The following is a 16,559-nucleotide window of genomic DNA, read 5'->3' as shown; positions in this document are numbered from 1 at the left end:
GTCTGCCACTGCATATCCACCAACCTATGTTGTAACTTCACATCAGCTCTAAGGAAGAGTCTTCTCAACTCGAAATGTTAGCTACCTCTCTCTCCATGGATGCTGCCTGACCTACTGTGATCTCCAGCATTTGTTGTATTCCAGCACCTGCAGTAATTTGCTCCTATCTTGTAACCAAATTTCTCAGCTCACTTCAACCAGCTCTGTATTCATTCTCATATAATGACCTTTAATTAAGTTTAACACACTAGATTTAGGTCTAAATCTTCTCTCCCTCAAAAGAAATGTGGTTTTCAATGTTATGAACAATGCTGTCTAGAGTACCTTCACATGAGGCCATTAATTAATTGTTTCTCATTGAACGTTATCAGAAATAGTATAAAGTTCTCCCTCGTTGCCTCTAGAAAATGCTACTCTAAGAAGCTGTCCTGAAAGCAATCCATCAACCATTATCAAGACTCTATTTGCCAATCTAATTCATCCAAGCTATATGTAAATTTAAATCATCGATTGTTAGTGTCATACCTTTCACTCAAATTCCAATCATTTTTTCTTGTATAGGTGAGCTTACAGGCCTTCTCTCCGTGTTGTCCTAATTTAATCTTTTATCAACAAAGCTGCACCTTCGCCTGTTCACGCTTTCCTATAATTCCAAAATATCTTGTATCCTTCAATATTCAGATTCATTCCCTTGTCACCCCTTGCAACCACATCACTGCATTGAGTATCAAACTATACATATTAGTGTCTATTTTTGTGGTCAATTAATGTATTTTGTTATGAATGCTATGTGCATTCATTTACAGAACCCTAACTTCTGTCCTTTTACTATTTCCTTAAGCAGTGCCCCTTCCTGTTGGTGAACCCTTAAATTTGCACATTCTGTACCTGCCTGCCATGCTGTGATCATCATATAGCTTATTGCCATCTTATTAATTCTCTAATTAATGTTTTGTTAAATAATAAAATATAAATGGATTAAATTGGTGAGGGCTACTGGTATTTGTAATTCTATTTTCCAATTCTAAGCCACAGCATTGATACTTTATTTTTTATGTTCCAGAATTAATAACAAAAATTTCTATGAAATAGCTTCTAAAACATCAGTTAACAAAACAAGACCTCCATTAGATCAAATTAGTCCAGAAAATGTTATTACACTCACAGTAAGTATGCGTTGCATTTGGATGTACATTGATTGGTATTTTCTGTTCAATATGCTCCACTCCTTTCCTAAAGGACAATAAACTTCATGAAATTGTTCAACATGATGTCAGTGTTTGCAAGAAATGAATTTCATATGAAAGCCTTTGCTACCAAAATGATTTTGAAAGCTCATTATAAAATTTGTTTATCAGGAAATGAATATCACAATGCTACAACTAACTAATTTTCATTATTTTTTAAAGGTCAATACTGGACACTTCCCCATACAGACTGCCTATGTCATGGTTGAAATACCAGTATCTACAAAAAAGAACAATCGACTTTTATACCTTACTGATTTAAACCACGTATGTGTTTATAATTTTTAGTAGTTCATGTCTAGCAGGATTGCAGCAGCACTGAAGTGGGATATATGACAATTGCAACTTTTGTATGAAGAGCAAAGAACCTCAAGATTTATGAAAATCTAATTAACATCCTCCTCAGTGAATGGAATTTCTTGTGCCAGGATAAAATATATTAAGGATAATTTTGACTGCAGGATATGATATTAGATGACTGATATTGATTTTGATTTCAATGGAAATGGAAATCAGTTGCTTTCCACTATCATTTGAAGTCAAAACCCCCGCCATCTGCCTGATGCTAGATCTTACATCAACATTCAGTTTAAAACAAAAACTAAGCTCTATCGAGTAAAACATGAGCAGATATTTGATTTTCATCTTCTGTCAATTTGGCATCTATTACCTGTTTTTATATTGCTAATACATGTAATAGTGTAAGCTTCAGGAAAAAATGATGTATATAAACAAATTTGTTGGTTCTTCTTATGAGTGTAATTTCTGCCTGTCAATGCATTTCACTTTTTATGTTATTCAACACATGTACTTCTAAGCTCATACTAGTGCCTGTGGTGGACACCTATATTAATGAGCAGATCAAGGGCAATTTCTCTGATGTAGATATTCAGGTTATTCATAAGGAATGTTGGAAGGGCGTTCACTCCTTATTAATTGAGCAAGTTCTGGATAAGGATCTGTATTGCTGGCAGGCACTGCTCAAAGCTGAAATAGGATTTCATAAGATTACCCCATTTGGAAAGTTCAACAGTCATTGGCTGATTGGGGGGGGCATTGTAACAAAGTTGGAGCTATTACCAGTGCTCTAGCAGCAAAGAAAACTCACTCCTAAGCTACAAGCATCAGTCATAATTCATCACTGCTACTTATTCAGCAGCCTGCCTTTTGCATTTGACATTCATTAGCAGTTCGGTTATTTGTGATTTTCAGTTGATCATTCGTTATAATGACCTGTTTTTCCAAAATGATTGCAGAGCAACAATATCATTTGTGATGCAAAACTTGATACTCTGGACATCGCCAATTATCATTCCACAACTTTTAAGAAGGAGAGCTTCAGCAGTTTCAACAATTTGGTAAGGCAATATGCTATAATGAGAAAGTGAGGACTGCAGATGCTGGAGGGTCAGAGTCGAAAACAGTGGCACTGGAAAAGCACAGCAGGTCAGGCAACATCTGAACAGCAGGACAGCCAACATTTCAGGAATAAGCTCTTCATCAGGAATGTCCTTTTGGACCTAACATTAACTTGGAGCTTATCATTTTATTCACGTTTAGTAATTTTTGTAAATATTCTTAATCTGTTTTTCACTTCTACCATCTGGGATCTAATTTCTGGCAATCATGTGTCCCAAAGCCAACCTAGCAGATCTCTTCTCAAGTTATGGGTATCTTGGTGATTAATCAGTAATGTGGAAGAACTCAGTCAAATGGTTGAAAAGTGTGCTAATGTTAGGGGAAACAATTATCTGTAGAACTGTTCTCTAAGCCTAATTCTAAACTACTCACAACAGCTGGATCACATAAGTTTCCTCATTAGTATCTCTCCTCAAAAGTACCAGTGCTAGTTCCAGTCAAGTGCTTGTTATAGAGCAGTGTTATATGCATCACAACTTGATATGGGATTCTGGCATCAGAATCAGTGTTGCAAGACTCCAGTAATTGATATATGGTCTCCAAGCCATTAAATGTTAATGAGCTGTGTTGGATCAAACAAATGAGGAATGGAGGATTAGTATGAGGTAAGTTTGTTGTGGCAGATGCAGACGCCAGCAAGATAACTAACTGCTGGTCAAAGTTCACAGTATCACAGTCTTTACTATTACTTGTGACTGGAACAGTCACATAGCAATACGACAGTTGGAGGAAGAGCGCCTCATCTTCCTCCTAGGAACCCTCCAACCACAAGGGATGAACTCAGATTTCTCCAGTTTCCTCATTTCCCCTCCCCCCACCTTGTCTCAGTCAAATCCCTCGAACTCAGCACCGCCTTCCTAACCTGCAATCTTCTTCCTGACCTTTCCGCCCCCACCCCACTCTGGCCTTTCACCCTCACCTTGACTCCTTCCACCTATCGCATTTCCAACGCCCCTCCCCCAAGTCCCTCCTCCCTACCTTTTATCTTAGCCTGCTGGACACACTTTCCTCATTCCTGAAGAAGGGCTTATGCCCGAAACGTCGATTCTCCTGTTCCTTGGATGCTGCCTGACCTGCTGCGCTTTTCCAGCAACACATTTTCAGCTATTACTTGTGACTCCTTAGATACCAAAGGAGTCCATGTCCAAGTGCAGAAAGTTCTTGATCACATTAGGATTTGAGCTGACAAGTGGCAAGGGCCATAGATGTGGATTATATGTCATCCTACCACATAAAAGGATCCCATTGTTCCAAACATATTAATTAGACCTTTCAGCCCTTGAGCTCTCTTCACCATTCATTAAGATTATGGCTGATCAGATTGTAACCTTATGTCCACATTCCCGTCCATCTTTAATAACTTTTCCATGCCTTGCTTAACAAGAATCCGTGCCATTCTGCCTTAGAAATATTCAAGGACTCTTCTTTCAGTCTCTTTTCAGGGACAGAGTTCCAAATTCTCATTGCCTTCCGAGAGAATAAATTCACCTAATCTCTATCTTAAATGTAAAATCCTTGACTTTTAAACAGGGACCCCTAATTCTAGATCCTCTCAAAAGAGGAAACATCCTTTCAATATCGATCCTGTCTTCAAGATTTTAAGTAATTCAGTCGTCATTGCTTAATCATCTGAACTCCAGAAATTACAAGCCTAACTTGTCCATCCTTTCTTCACAGAATATCCTGTCTAATCCAGATTATTAAACTGGGAAACCTTATCTGAACTGCTTCCAACATATTTATATCCCTTTTAAATAATGGGACAAATACTGTATACCTGTATAGTTTTCTAGTCACAGACTCACCAGTGCCCTACAAAGCTGAAGTTAAAGCTTCCTACTTTTGTATTCAATTCCCCTTTGTAATAAATTATAATGTTTGACTAGCTTTCCTAATTCTTTGTACCTGCAAACTGACCTTTCATGTGAGGGCAACTAGACACTCCTGTATCTCAGCCCTAAAACACCTAATTTTACATGTACCTGTACATGGAAAATAAGTCAACTAATACCTTTTGAACCACAAAATTCACCTGACAGATTAGTGTTTTACTTATCACACATAGAACATTACAGCTCAGTACGGGCCCTCCAGCCCTCAATGTTGCACCGCCCTGTGAAACCAATCTGAAGCCCATCTAACCTACACTATTACATTCTCGTCCATAGGCCAATTTAAATGTCCGTAAAGTTGGCGAGTCTACAACTGTTACAGGCAGTGCATTCCATGCCCCCTACCACTCTCTGAGTAAAGAAACTACCTCTGACATCTGTCCTATATCTAACACCCCTCAATTTAAAGCTATGTACCTTCATGCTAGCCATCACCATCCTAGGAAAAAGGCTCTCACCATCCACCCAATCTAACCCTCTAATTATTTTATATGTCTCAATTAAATCACGTCTCAACCTTCTTCTCTCTAACAAAAGCAGCCTCAAGTTGCTCAACCTTTCCTCATAAGATTTTCCCTCCATACCAGGCAACATCCTAGTAAATCTCCTTCGATCCTTTCCAAAGCTTCCACTGCCTTCCAATAATGCAGTGACCAGAACTGCATGCAATAATCCAAGTGTGGGCGCACCTGAACTTTGTCCAGCTACAGCATGACCTCATGATTCCAAAACTCAGCCCATCTACTAATAAAAGCTAATAAACAGTATGCCTTCTTAACAGCCCTGTCAACCTGGTTGGCAACTCTGAACAATCCATGTACATGGACACCAAGATCTCTCTGCTCATCTACACTACCAAGAATCTTACCATTCACCCAGTAATCTGCATTCCTGTTAGTCGTTCCAAAGTGAATCACCTCACACTTTTCTGCATTAAACTCAATTTGCCTCCTCTCAGCCCAGTTCTGCAGCTTATCTATGTCCCTCTGTAGCCTACAACAGCCTTCGGCACTATCTACGACCTTAGTGTCGTCCGCAAATTTAATATTCCATCCAGGTCATTTATAAAAATGATAAACAGCAGTGGACCCAAAACAGATCCTTGTGGTACACTACTAGTAACTGAACTCCAGGATGAACATTTCCCATCAACCATGACCCTCTGTCTTCTTTCAGCAAGCCAGTTTCTGATCTAAACCGCTAAATCACCCTCAATTCTATGCCTCCATATTTTGTGCAGTAGCCTACCATGGGGAACCTTATCAAACACCTTACTGAAATCCATATACACCACATCAACGGCTTTACCTTCATCCACCTGTTTGGTCACCTTCTCTAAGAACTCAATAAGGTTTGTGAAGCACTATCTACCCTTCACAAAAACGTGCTGACTATCCCTAATCAATCCTTTCTAGATGATTATAAATCCTATCTCTTATAACCTTTTCCAACACTTTACCCACAACCGAAGTAACCATCTATAATTACCAGAATTGTAGCTGCTCACTTTCTTGAACAAGGGGATAACATTTGCTATCCTCCAGTCTTCTAGCATTATTCCTGGAGACAATGACGACATAAAATCAATCTCCTCCCTGGCTTCCCAGAGATTCCTAGGATAAATCCCATCCAATTCAGGGTCCTTACCTATTTTCACACTTTCCAGATTTTCTAACACCACTTCCTTATGAACCTCAATCCCATCTAGTCTAGTCATACCTTTTAACAGAGTGCAAAGGTTCAAATCTCTCGTATGTGGTGTGATGTAAGGATGTGGAGTTAAAGAAATGCCTCGACAGAGCAGAGCCCAAATGACGAACAATAAAGATAGCACACAGCCACACCCAGTTGACACCTATTATATTTTTAGAAACTTTCAGAGACTTTATAGGACAACTAAGACACCAACAATTATAGTAATATTCAAACTGTACAAAGCAATGCCAGACATCAGATAATGCCTAACACCGAAAAGAGAGAATTTAATCATCTCCCCTAGTCATTCAACAGCACTACCATAATTGAATCTTCTGCCATCAACATCCTGAAGGGTACCTTTGTTATAATCGCCATGTGCTACCAATAACTTTAGAAAGATTTCTGAACTACTAGTGAAATAAATATTCACATGTTAAAACTTAAAATTGTAAGACTTTGACCATAAAATGAATTAAGAGCAACACTGACTAAAGAGTATTTTTGTATTCTTTAAATTACAGAGAAAATCTACCATTTAACTGTTAAAATAACTGAAAGTCCAAATTCATGATTATACTTTATATCTACTCTGCTTCCTGTTAGCCAGCCAATCTTCTATCTGTGCAATATTTTACCCTCTACAGCCTGAGTTTTCATTTTCCACTGTAACATTGCGTCTGATGTCTTATCAAATACCTTCTGGGAATCTAAGTGTAATATATAATTTAGTTCTCCTTCATCTACAATGCAGGCTACTTCTTCAAAGATTTCAAATATATTGGTTAATCATAATTTCCTTTTCACAAAACCATGTTGAATTTGCTTGATCACATTGAACTTCTCTAATGGCTCTGCAATAATACATTTAACAGTAGTCTTCCCTTTGGCAGACGTTGAGCTAACTGGCCTTTAGTTCCCTGCTTTCTGTTTCCCTCCCTTTTCAAACAAAGGAGTGATCCTCACTATTTTCTGACCTACTAGAAACAAACCCAATCTAGAAAAGTTTGCTTATTACTTGAAAGCCTGGATGTTTTCTGAAATTGTATTCACATAGTTAAAAATCTCTGCTATGTTTACTTTAACAATTTTCTTTGCTTCTGAAGAATTGTGAAAATGTCAATTGTGAGAAATTTTTATGCATTATGAACAATCTCAAAATGAACAACCAATACACAATCAAAATTGCTATGAGGATTTGGCTGAAGACATTTATAAACGTAAGTACTCATCATAAAATTATTTATAATGATGACTTTGCATCCATGTTTTTAAAGGTGCACTTTCTCCTTCTCTTGAAAAACATTTTTTTTATTTGTTGAATGTAGAAATCAGCAGCTGGACCAGCATTTGTTGATCAATCCTAAGTGTAGTTATGATGTTTTCTGGGACATTGTCTGTAATGTGCAGTGCTATGATTATGACTACTAGGAGAAAGTGAGGACTGCAGATGCTGGAGATCAGAGCTGAAAATGTGTTGCTGGAAAAGCGCAGCAGGTCAGGCAGCATCCAAGGAGCAGGAGAGATTCTCCTGCTCCTTGGATGCTGCCTGACCTGCTGCGCTTTTCCAGCAACACATTTTCAGCTATGATTATGACTACGTCAATCTGTTGCTTGACTAGTCTATGAAACAGTTCTCACAAATTTGATACTAGTTGTCAGTGTATTGTTAGGCTGAAAGTACCACACAGGTTTTTTAAAGTCTGCTTGAAAAGAATACAAGACACATGTGCTTCAATACATAGCAAATTTATTAGCTTAATCTTAACATATATCCAAACGAATGAGCAAATCTATTAGCTTAAACTACTTTGTACATATGCAAACTAATGAGTCTCACTGCCTGCAGACTCATTGGGGATTGGTAACTGTGGCACTTGGGGCTCCTTCTCAGATTCCATGCCATTGCTCTCACAAACCTGCTTCAATGGTGAAAGTCCAACAAGTGGGGCAAATTCCCTGATACTAATGCTATCAGAATCTCATGTTAAGTGCTGCACCACCCTTTCTTAGTACTTCCAGTAATTTTCCAAACATTCCATTGTGAAAAAAAATAACTCCAGGTGTCTGTATTAACTGCACAATAATCTGTTTCCCAGTTACTTTCCAGCCAAAACAGACTGTTTTTGCACTGGGTCTGCTTTCCATATAATTTTCCACTTTCTTTAATTTCTCATTATTGTGTCCAATTAATCCTTAATAAACTGGTTTGGAGATATTTTTTAAGCCGAGCACTACAGTTAATCAGGTGATCTTTGGTGGACCAGCAAGACTTAGATTGCCTTTGTTATTTCCAATACCTCCATCGATGTCAGATTGACTGTTCAGTTTCTTTCTTGTTTGACACGTTTTAGCTGTTTGACACAACTACAGGAGAACCTCGATTATCTGAACGTGATGGGCGGGCACTATTTCGTTCAGATAATCGATTATTCGGTTTTCAAAGTCTGCTCCCCGTTCAGGAGACTGCAGCAGCACACCACGCACGAGGCCCCACCCCAAACACTGCCTACCGCAACCCAACCCTGTCCAACACCGCCCCCCCGCCCCGACCCCGTGCAACACCGCCCCCTACCCCGTGCAACACCTCCCCTCACCTTCAACACCGCGCCCCACCCCGTGCAACACCTCCTCCCCACCCCCAACAACTCCCCCACCCCAAATTCCATCCAACACCGCCCCTCTCCAGGGCAGCTGAACTGGACACCAACAACAAGATTGCTGTAGTTGCCTTTGTGGGGTAAGTCTCCAAACAGCGCGCACACACACACGTACACACACACACACACACACACATGCACACACTCACACAACCACACACACAACTTTTTACCGCAACTTTTTGTCAGATTCCACCTTTTATGAGAAAGTGAGGACTGCAGATGCTGGAGATCAGAGCTGAAATAGTGTTGCTGGAAAAGCGCAGCAGGTCAGGCAGCATTCAAGGAGCAGGCGAATTGACGTTTTGGGCATGAGCCCTTCTTCAGGAATCAAGAAGGGCTCATGCTCGAAACGTCGATTCTCCTGCTCCTTGGATGCTGCCTGACCTGCTGCGCTTTTCCAGCAACACATTTTCAGCCCAGATTCCACCTTTGCCCTGTACAGGACAATGTTGGAGAGATTATCTGGGGAAGGGGGGGGTTTAGGGTACAGCCCTGTGTAGACCTCCTGGGCAAGAGTGGGGAGAGAGGGAGGGCAGGCAGTCAGTCATTTGGATATGGTGCCTGTTTAATCACGTAAACAAAAGACATGAATCACTGTTAGAAACGCGTCTTTAATGTAATGTTTCCATCGGGACCTCAAGATCTCCTTTACGGGCGGCACGGTGGCACACGGGTGGCACGGTGGCACAGTGGTTAGCACTGCTGCCTCGCAGCGCCAGAGACCCGGGTTCAATTCCCGCCTCAGGCGACTGACTGTGTGGAGTTTGCACATTCTCCCCGTGTCTGCGTGGGTTTCCTCCGGGTGCTCCGGTTTCCTCCCACAGTCCAAAGATGTGCAGGTCAGGTGAATTGGCCATGCTAAATTGCCCGTAGTGTTAGGTTAAAGGGGTAAATGTAGGGGTATGGGTGGGTTGCACTTCGGCGGGTCGGTGTGGACTTGTTGGGCCGAAGGGCCTGTTTCCACACTGTAAGTAATCTAATCTAATCTAATCTAATCTAATCTAATAATCCGATTTTCGGATAATTGGTATTCGGATAATCGAGGTACCTCTGTAAATGGCTTGCTAGGCCATTCCTGAGTTCAACCACTTTGATCCATCGTTTCGAGCCACACTTAGCCCAGAAGAGAAGAGATAAGGACAGCAGCTTTCCTTCCCTCAAGGATATTAGTAAATCAGATGTATTTTTAATGAGAAGCATCAATGGTCTCATAATCATTATTGGACTTTTAATTTCAGATTTTATTGGATTTGAATTTCACCATCTGCTGTGGTGGGAATTGAACCCTGGCATCCACAGTATTTCCTTGGTCTCTAGATTATTGGCAGAGTGACAATACCACAATGTCATCAGCTTTTTCATTACAATGCTACTCGAGTAAAAAATCCTGAAAATGGCTATTTATGAATTTTTCCAAAAATTCTAATTTTAATATCTGACAGCATTTGTAGTTAATCTTATTGGCAATTGTGACTGAAGACTTTAAGAAGTTGTACCAAATTCTGTGACATATGTTGGTTTATTTTCGCACAATTGGTTTGGATTCAAAACAGAGAGCAATTATGGTACATACAACTAAATTTTATATTTCATTTTGTAAAATTTGTAAAATTTATTGTACTGTGTGTTTTCTAACTTCCCCATCATCATCTTTTGCTAAAATTCAGCATTGCCTAATTTCTGTCCTTCCAATTGAAGGCAATGAAACCAAGAACAGAAGTATTGCCCCAGCTGAGTAAATATTCAGCAGCAAATTGCTATTGATTACCAGGGTGTTGTTCAGATACATTCTTTGTTGTCTGAGCAAGACTGAGGGAGACATGCAAAATAACTGGATTTTAATGATGTACTACTTCATAATGCTGACTGATCTCTAGCCCTGGAAAATCTGCTTTATATTTATTTCCATTATCATAAAATAATTCAATTTTTTTTTTAAAAAGGCTGAAGTTAATTTATTATATTTTACTTCTATATGCACATTCCAATCTATCATTTTGCTCTCCATGGAATTATTAAATGTGGACAATAGTTGTAAACTTGCTGTCTGTGAGAATTATTCAGGTTGATTGGTTCTTTAGCCTGTTTAAAAACATCAATATTGGTGAAAACCAGAAATCCCCATGAGCTGACGCTTGAATCAAAGCAAGGAATGGAAATAGATAATTCTTACGACAGTATTTTTTATCCTCTGCTCTCTGTGATTAAAATAACCAGGAGCTGGTTTGTTTCAACCGACCATTTTTGGCTGTTGTCCCTCAGTGATAGTTTGGTTTAAGGATGCCACTAAAGATGTTAATTCTTTAGCATTGTTAAATAATTGATAGGTTACATTTTTATCATCTTTTATGAACACTTCACATATTTAAGTCACTTGAAACTAGTGAAATTTTAATACTTCTACTTAATTTTACTCTGTTTTAGGCTGACTTTCAAAGAATAACGCTAACTCCATCAGCAAAGATTGAAACAAGGAATCCATTGTTCATCATCAATGCTAATAACGTGACAGTAAGTGACTTCAGAACTACTAAATAGTTGAAATGTGAGATACAATGAAATGGAACATAGTTAAGAGAATGGGTGGCTCAGTGGTTAGTACTGTCGCCTCACAGCACCAGGATCCCAGGCTCAGTTCCAGCTTTGGGTGACTGACTGTCTGTGTGTAATTTGCACATTCTCCCCGTGTCTGCGTGGGTTTTTTCCAGTTTCTTCCCACGGTCCAAAGATGTGCAGGTCAGGTGAATTGGCCATGATAAATTGCCCATAGTGTTAGGTGCATTAGTCAGTGGGAAATGGGTCTGGGTGGGTTACTCTTCGGAGGGTCGGTATGGACTGGTTGGGCTGAAGGGCCTGTTTCCACACTGTAGGGAATCTAATCTAATCTAATAATGAAAGCAGAAGATAAACTTGGACAATTTAAACATAAACACCTTGAAATGACATGAAAATATTATTATTTTAACACACGATAATTTTACCAAACTCGGCACAGTACAAGTATAACTTTCAGGGGTTTTTATACGAGGTTTCTCTCCATGAGTTCTACCAAGTTATTTCAAGCAATTTTATACTGTTTACCTCATTATGTAGGTGCCACACTCAATGACACCACACTCTGCTACCAGGATTTCTGCCACAAGCACCATATTTAAAGCCCAGATATGCGCCAGGTTAATTACAAACAGCCCTTCACAGTACACTGAGTGGGAGGTACATGATAAACAAAAACACTTCTGAGGGTACATAGGGATTCAGGTCACACAATTAAAAACTGAAGCTCACATTTATAAATATATTTCCACTTTTCATCATCTGATTGACTGTCATTATAATTGCAGCTGCAAGAATCAAGTGACACATCTCTCGGACCATTTCATGATTGAACTCTAAAAGAATGCTACCTTACCCTAACCCCCAACATAGCATAACATCTTATCAATGTTCAGGATTGCTCATGGCTCATCTCATCAACTTGGAAAGACAGCCTGGACTGCGAAATGACCAGTTGTCTGACTGATCACTGTGCAGCTCCCCAGTTGACTTACCACTAGTTCCCAGTCTGGTTGCACTGGACCTGCAAGACTCACCATGTCCCCTGACTGGCAACAGTTCGACTAGAGGAGCAACATCTCGTTATCTGCCAAAGTACCTTACAGACCTTGCAGCATTCAGTTTAACAATTTCAGAGCACGAACACCATTCTCCCTGTCCATTACCCACCCCACCCACCCCAGGTTGTGTTTAGTTTGTGTTGCTCTCAGCACAGCCAAACTATTTTCAACCATTCACACTTCTCGTTAGCACCCTACTCAGCATCAGTATTCCCATTGTCTTATCATCAGTATTCCCATTATTTGTCTCTTCTTTCCTCTCTGTCAGCACCAGTTCCACATATTCTATTCGCTCCTCGCACCCCTCATCATCAGCATAAATGCCACCTTTTCCCAACTGCTTTCAGTTCTAATGAAGGGATTTGAAACTTTAACCGTTTTTCTCTCCATAGATGCTACTGGACCTGCTGAGTGTCTCCAGCCATTCATTTTTTGTGACCATTCCTCTTGATTGGGGATCACTCTCCTAAGACTTTGAGACATAATCATTTGGTTGAAGCATATTCAGTGCTTTGGCCACATAAGCCACTGGCACATATTGAAAGTGTAATATTGACATAGCATAGTGTTGTGTAGCAATGCTCCCTTGAAATTGTCACAGCTGATTTTGTGTCAGCGCCAGGAGACAATGCAAGGCAGAAGTACAATGAGCCTGCCAGTACTGAATGATGCAGCAATATACAAAAAGCCAAGGCAAGGCAGAGATATCTAAGTGGGTGCGGAGTGAATGTGCACTGAGAGAACAGACACAAGCCCTTGGATATGCACTGTTCAGAGGTGTGATATGGATCCCTGACTCTGAGGAAAATGTAGCATTGCAATATAAGGTGTCACTGCATTCCAAAGTACAGCATTGAAATAGTAAACTGTATTACAAGTTAGACCAAAAGGTAACAAGATGACCTGGTGAGACTGGCGTGTGTCCAGTAATTTCAGTGCTAGAATACAAGGTATGAAACTGTGTTTGTCTCAAATGGGGTGACTGTGATTTGGCAGTTGGTTGTGTACTTGGCATGAGGAATATCAATAAGAGTGTACATTTGTTTGTAATATTCATTCAGGAGATGTGGACATCACTGGCTGGGTCGGTATTTACATAGAGTGAAAAATATTATTCATGGGTTTACTGTGCTGACCCATGTCCTAACAGGACCAGAGTGTGGGAATGAGTAAAAACAAAATGGAAGGACTAATGACAGATGCAGGAAGAGAGATCCTGCAAAGGGAATTTAAGGAAGTAGGGTAGAAAGTTGAAAAGCAGGACCTGTAGGGTGGTAACCTCACGATTATTCCCTGTCCCATGTCTTAGTGAGGCCAGATATAGGAAGATAATACAGTTGATTCCATGGCTAAAGAGCTGGTGTAGGTGGGGGCTTCAGATATCTGGATCATTGGGATCTTTTCCAAGGAAACAGGAACCTGCACAAGAATGACGGGTTGTACCTAACCTGGAGGGGCACCAACATCCCTGCAGGGAGGTTTGCTAATACCACTGGAGGGACCTTAAATGAGTGGTAGGGAGGTGGGAACCAAAGCAATAATTCAGTATGTAGAGTGTTTCAAGAGAAGAGAGGGGATAAATCAAGTAAGTCTAGTAGGAAGTACAGGCAGGCCAGGTTAGTGAGCATGATAGGTCTTGCAGTCTGAAGTGTATTTATTTTAATGCAAGGAGTATAACAGATAAGGCATTTGAGCTTTCAGCATGAACTAGTACATGGGACGACTATGTGGTAGCCGTTATAGAATCTTGACCGACAGAGTTTTGATGGAATTAGACAGGAGCTTGCAGGAGCTCTTTGGAGTAGTTTGTTTGCAGGCAAAGGGACCTCCGGCAAGTGGGGGGCCTTTAAATGTGTGATAGCTAGAGTTCAAGATCTGTACCTTCCTGTGAGGGTGAAGGGCAACGTTGGCAGGAATTGGGAACACTGGATGACAAAAGATATTGAGGTTTTGACCAGAAAAAAGAAGGCATGGGTCAGGTAAAGGCAGCTGGATCAAAGGAACCTCTGGAGATATATAAGGGACACAGGAGTTTAGTGAAGAAGGAAATCGGGAGCGCAAAAATAGGGCATGAGATAGCTTTGGCTATGAAAATTAGGGTGAATCCAAGGAGATTCCCCAAGTGTATTAAAGGAAAAGGAATAACTAGAGAGAGAATAGGACCAAAGTGGATATGTAGATGTGGAACTACAGGAGATGAGCGAGCTTCTTTGTGTTTACTGTGGAGAAAGACATGAAGACTTTGGAACTTGGAGAAGTTAGTGGTGATATGCTGGGGACAGTCCTATCACAGTAGAGGAGGTGTCGGACGTATTAGAATATATATGGTGGATAAATCTCCTGGTCCTGACTGTATATCCAAGATCCCTGAAAGAGGCTAGAAAAGAAATTGTGTGGGCCCTGCAATCATCGTTCCCGGAAAACTGAAGGGTAGCAAATGTGTCCTTATTCAAGAAGTGCTGCAAAGAAAAACCTGGGAACTACAGACCAGTAAGCTTAACATTTGAGGTGGGTAAGTCACTTGAAAGGATTCTGAGATAAGATATGTATGCATTTGGAAAGACAGGGTTTGATTAGTCAGCATGGCTTTGTGCGTCGGAGATCATTCCTCATAAATTTATTAGAGTTGTTTGATGAAGTCAGCAGGAACATTGATGAGGGCAGGGCAGTAGACTTGGTCAATATGGATTTCAGTAAAGCCTTTGATAAAGTTCCAAATGGTAGGCTGCTCTGGAAAGTTAGATGGCATGGAATCCACGGGGAGCTGGCAAATTGGACACACAATTGGCTTAATGGTAGGAGCAGAAGGTTATAGTGGAAGGATGTTTATTGGACTGGAGGCCTGCGACTAATGGTGTGCCTCAGGGCCAGTGCTGGGCCCATTGCTGTTTGTTATCTATATCATGATTTGGATGAGGATGTACAAGGTGCTATTAGTAAGCTTGCAGATGACACTAAAATAGGAGATTTCATGGACAGTGAGGAAGGTTGTCAGAATTTGCAGCAGGACCTTGATCAGCTGGGGATGTGGGCCAAGAAATGATAAATGGAGTTTAATACAGATGTGTGAGGTGTTGCATTTTGGAAAGTCAGATCAAAATTTTGATGGGGTTAGGCAAGAACTTTCAAAAGCTGATTGGGGGCAGATGTTCGCAAGTAAAGGGTCAGCTGGAAAATGGGAAACCTTCAGAAATGAGAGAACGAGAGTCCAGAGACAGTATATTCCTGTTATAGTGAAAGGAAAGGCTGGTAGGTGTAGGAAATGCTGGATGATTAGAGAAATTGAGGGTATGGCTAAGAAAAAGAAGGAAGCATTTGTCAGATATAGATATGAGAGATCAAGTGAATCCTGAGAGTATAAAGGCAGTAGGAGAAATCTTAACAGGGAAATCCAGAGGGCAAAAAGGGGACATGAGATAGCTTTGGTAAATAGGGTTAAGGAGATTCCAAAGGGATTTTAGAAATACATTAAGGACAAAAGGGTAACTAGGGAGAGAAATAGGGCACCACAAAGATCAGCAAGTTGGCCTGTGTGTGGAGTATTTTGCATCTGTGTTTACTGTGGAGAAGGACATGGAAGATATAGAATATGGAGAGATAGATGGTGACATTTTGAAAAATATCCATATTACAGAGGAGGAAGTGCTGGATGTCTTGAAATGCATAAAAGTGGATAAATCCCCAGGATCTGATCAGATGTACCCTAGAACTCTGTGGGAAGCTAGGGAAGTGATTGCTAGGCCTCTTACTGAGATATTTGTACCATTGATAGTTACAGGTGAGATGCCAGAAGACTGGCAGTTGGTTAACTTGGTACCATTATTTAAGAAAGGTGGTAAGAACAAGCCAAGGAACTACAGATCGATGAGCCTGATGTCGATGGTGGACAAGTTGTTGGAGGTAATCCTGAGGGGCTGATTAGGGATAGTCAATATGGCTTTGTACGTAGGAAATCATGTCTCACAACTTGACTTTTGAGAAAGTAACAAAGAGGATTGATGAGGGCAGAGCTGTGGATATGGTCTCTAT

At 40.4% G+C, this 16,559-nt stretch overlaps 1 protein-coding gene across 1 annotated transcript in view; it reads left to right on the top strand.

Annotated features, from left to right (window-relative positions):
• Positions 1–16,559, top strand: part of LOC122549086 (integrin alpha-2-like) — a 188,959-nt gene that overhangs the window by 153,392 nt on the left and 19,008 nt on the right. Inside the window, exons 24-28 of the mRNA XM_087989312.1 lie at positions 1,064–1,166; positions 1,410–1,514; positions 2,504–2,605; positions 7,360–7,473; positions 11,341–11,427. Coding sequence (XP_087845438.1) covers positions 1,064–1,166; positions 1,410–1,514; positions 2,504–2,605; positions 7,360–7,473; positions 11,341–11,427 — 511 coding nt within the window. The remainder of the gene's footprint in view (positions 1–1,063; positions 1,167–1,409; positions 1,515–2,503; positions 2,606–7,359; positions 7,474–11,340; positions 11,428–16,559) is intronic.

This window comes from Chiloscyllium plagiosum, unplaced genomic scaffold, assembly GCF_037043375.1.
Source record: "Chiloscyllium plagiosum isolate Xiang-an unplaced genomic scaffold, Cpla_swu_hap1 HiC_scaffold_1, whole genome shotgun sequence".
NCBI lineage: Eukaryota > Metazoa > Chordata > Chondrichthyes > Orectolobiformes > Hemiscylliidae > Chiloscyllium > Chiloscyllium plagiosum.
The sequence above is the reverse complement of the archived record's forward strand: the minus strand, read 5'-3'. Positions and strand labels throughout refer to the sequence as shown.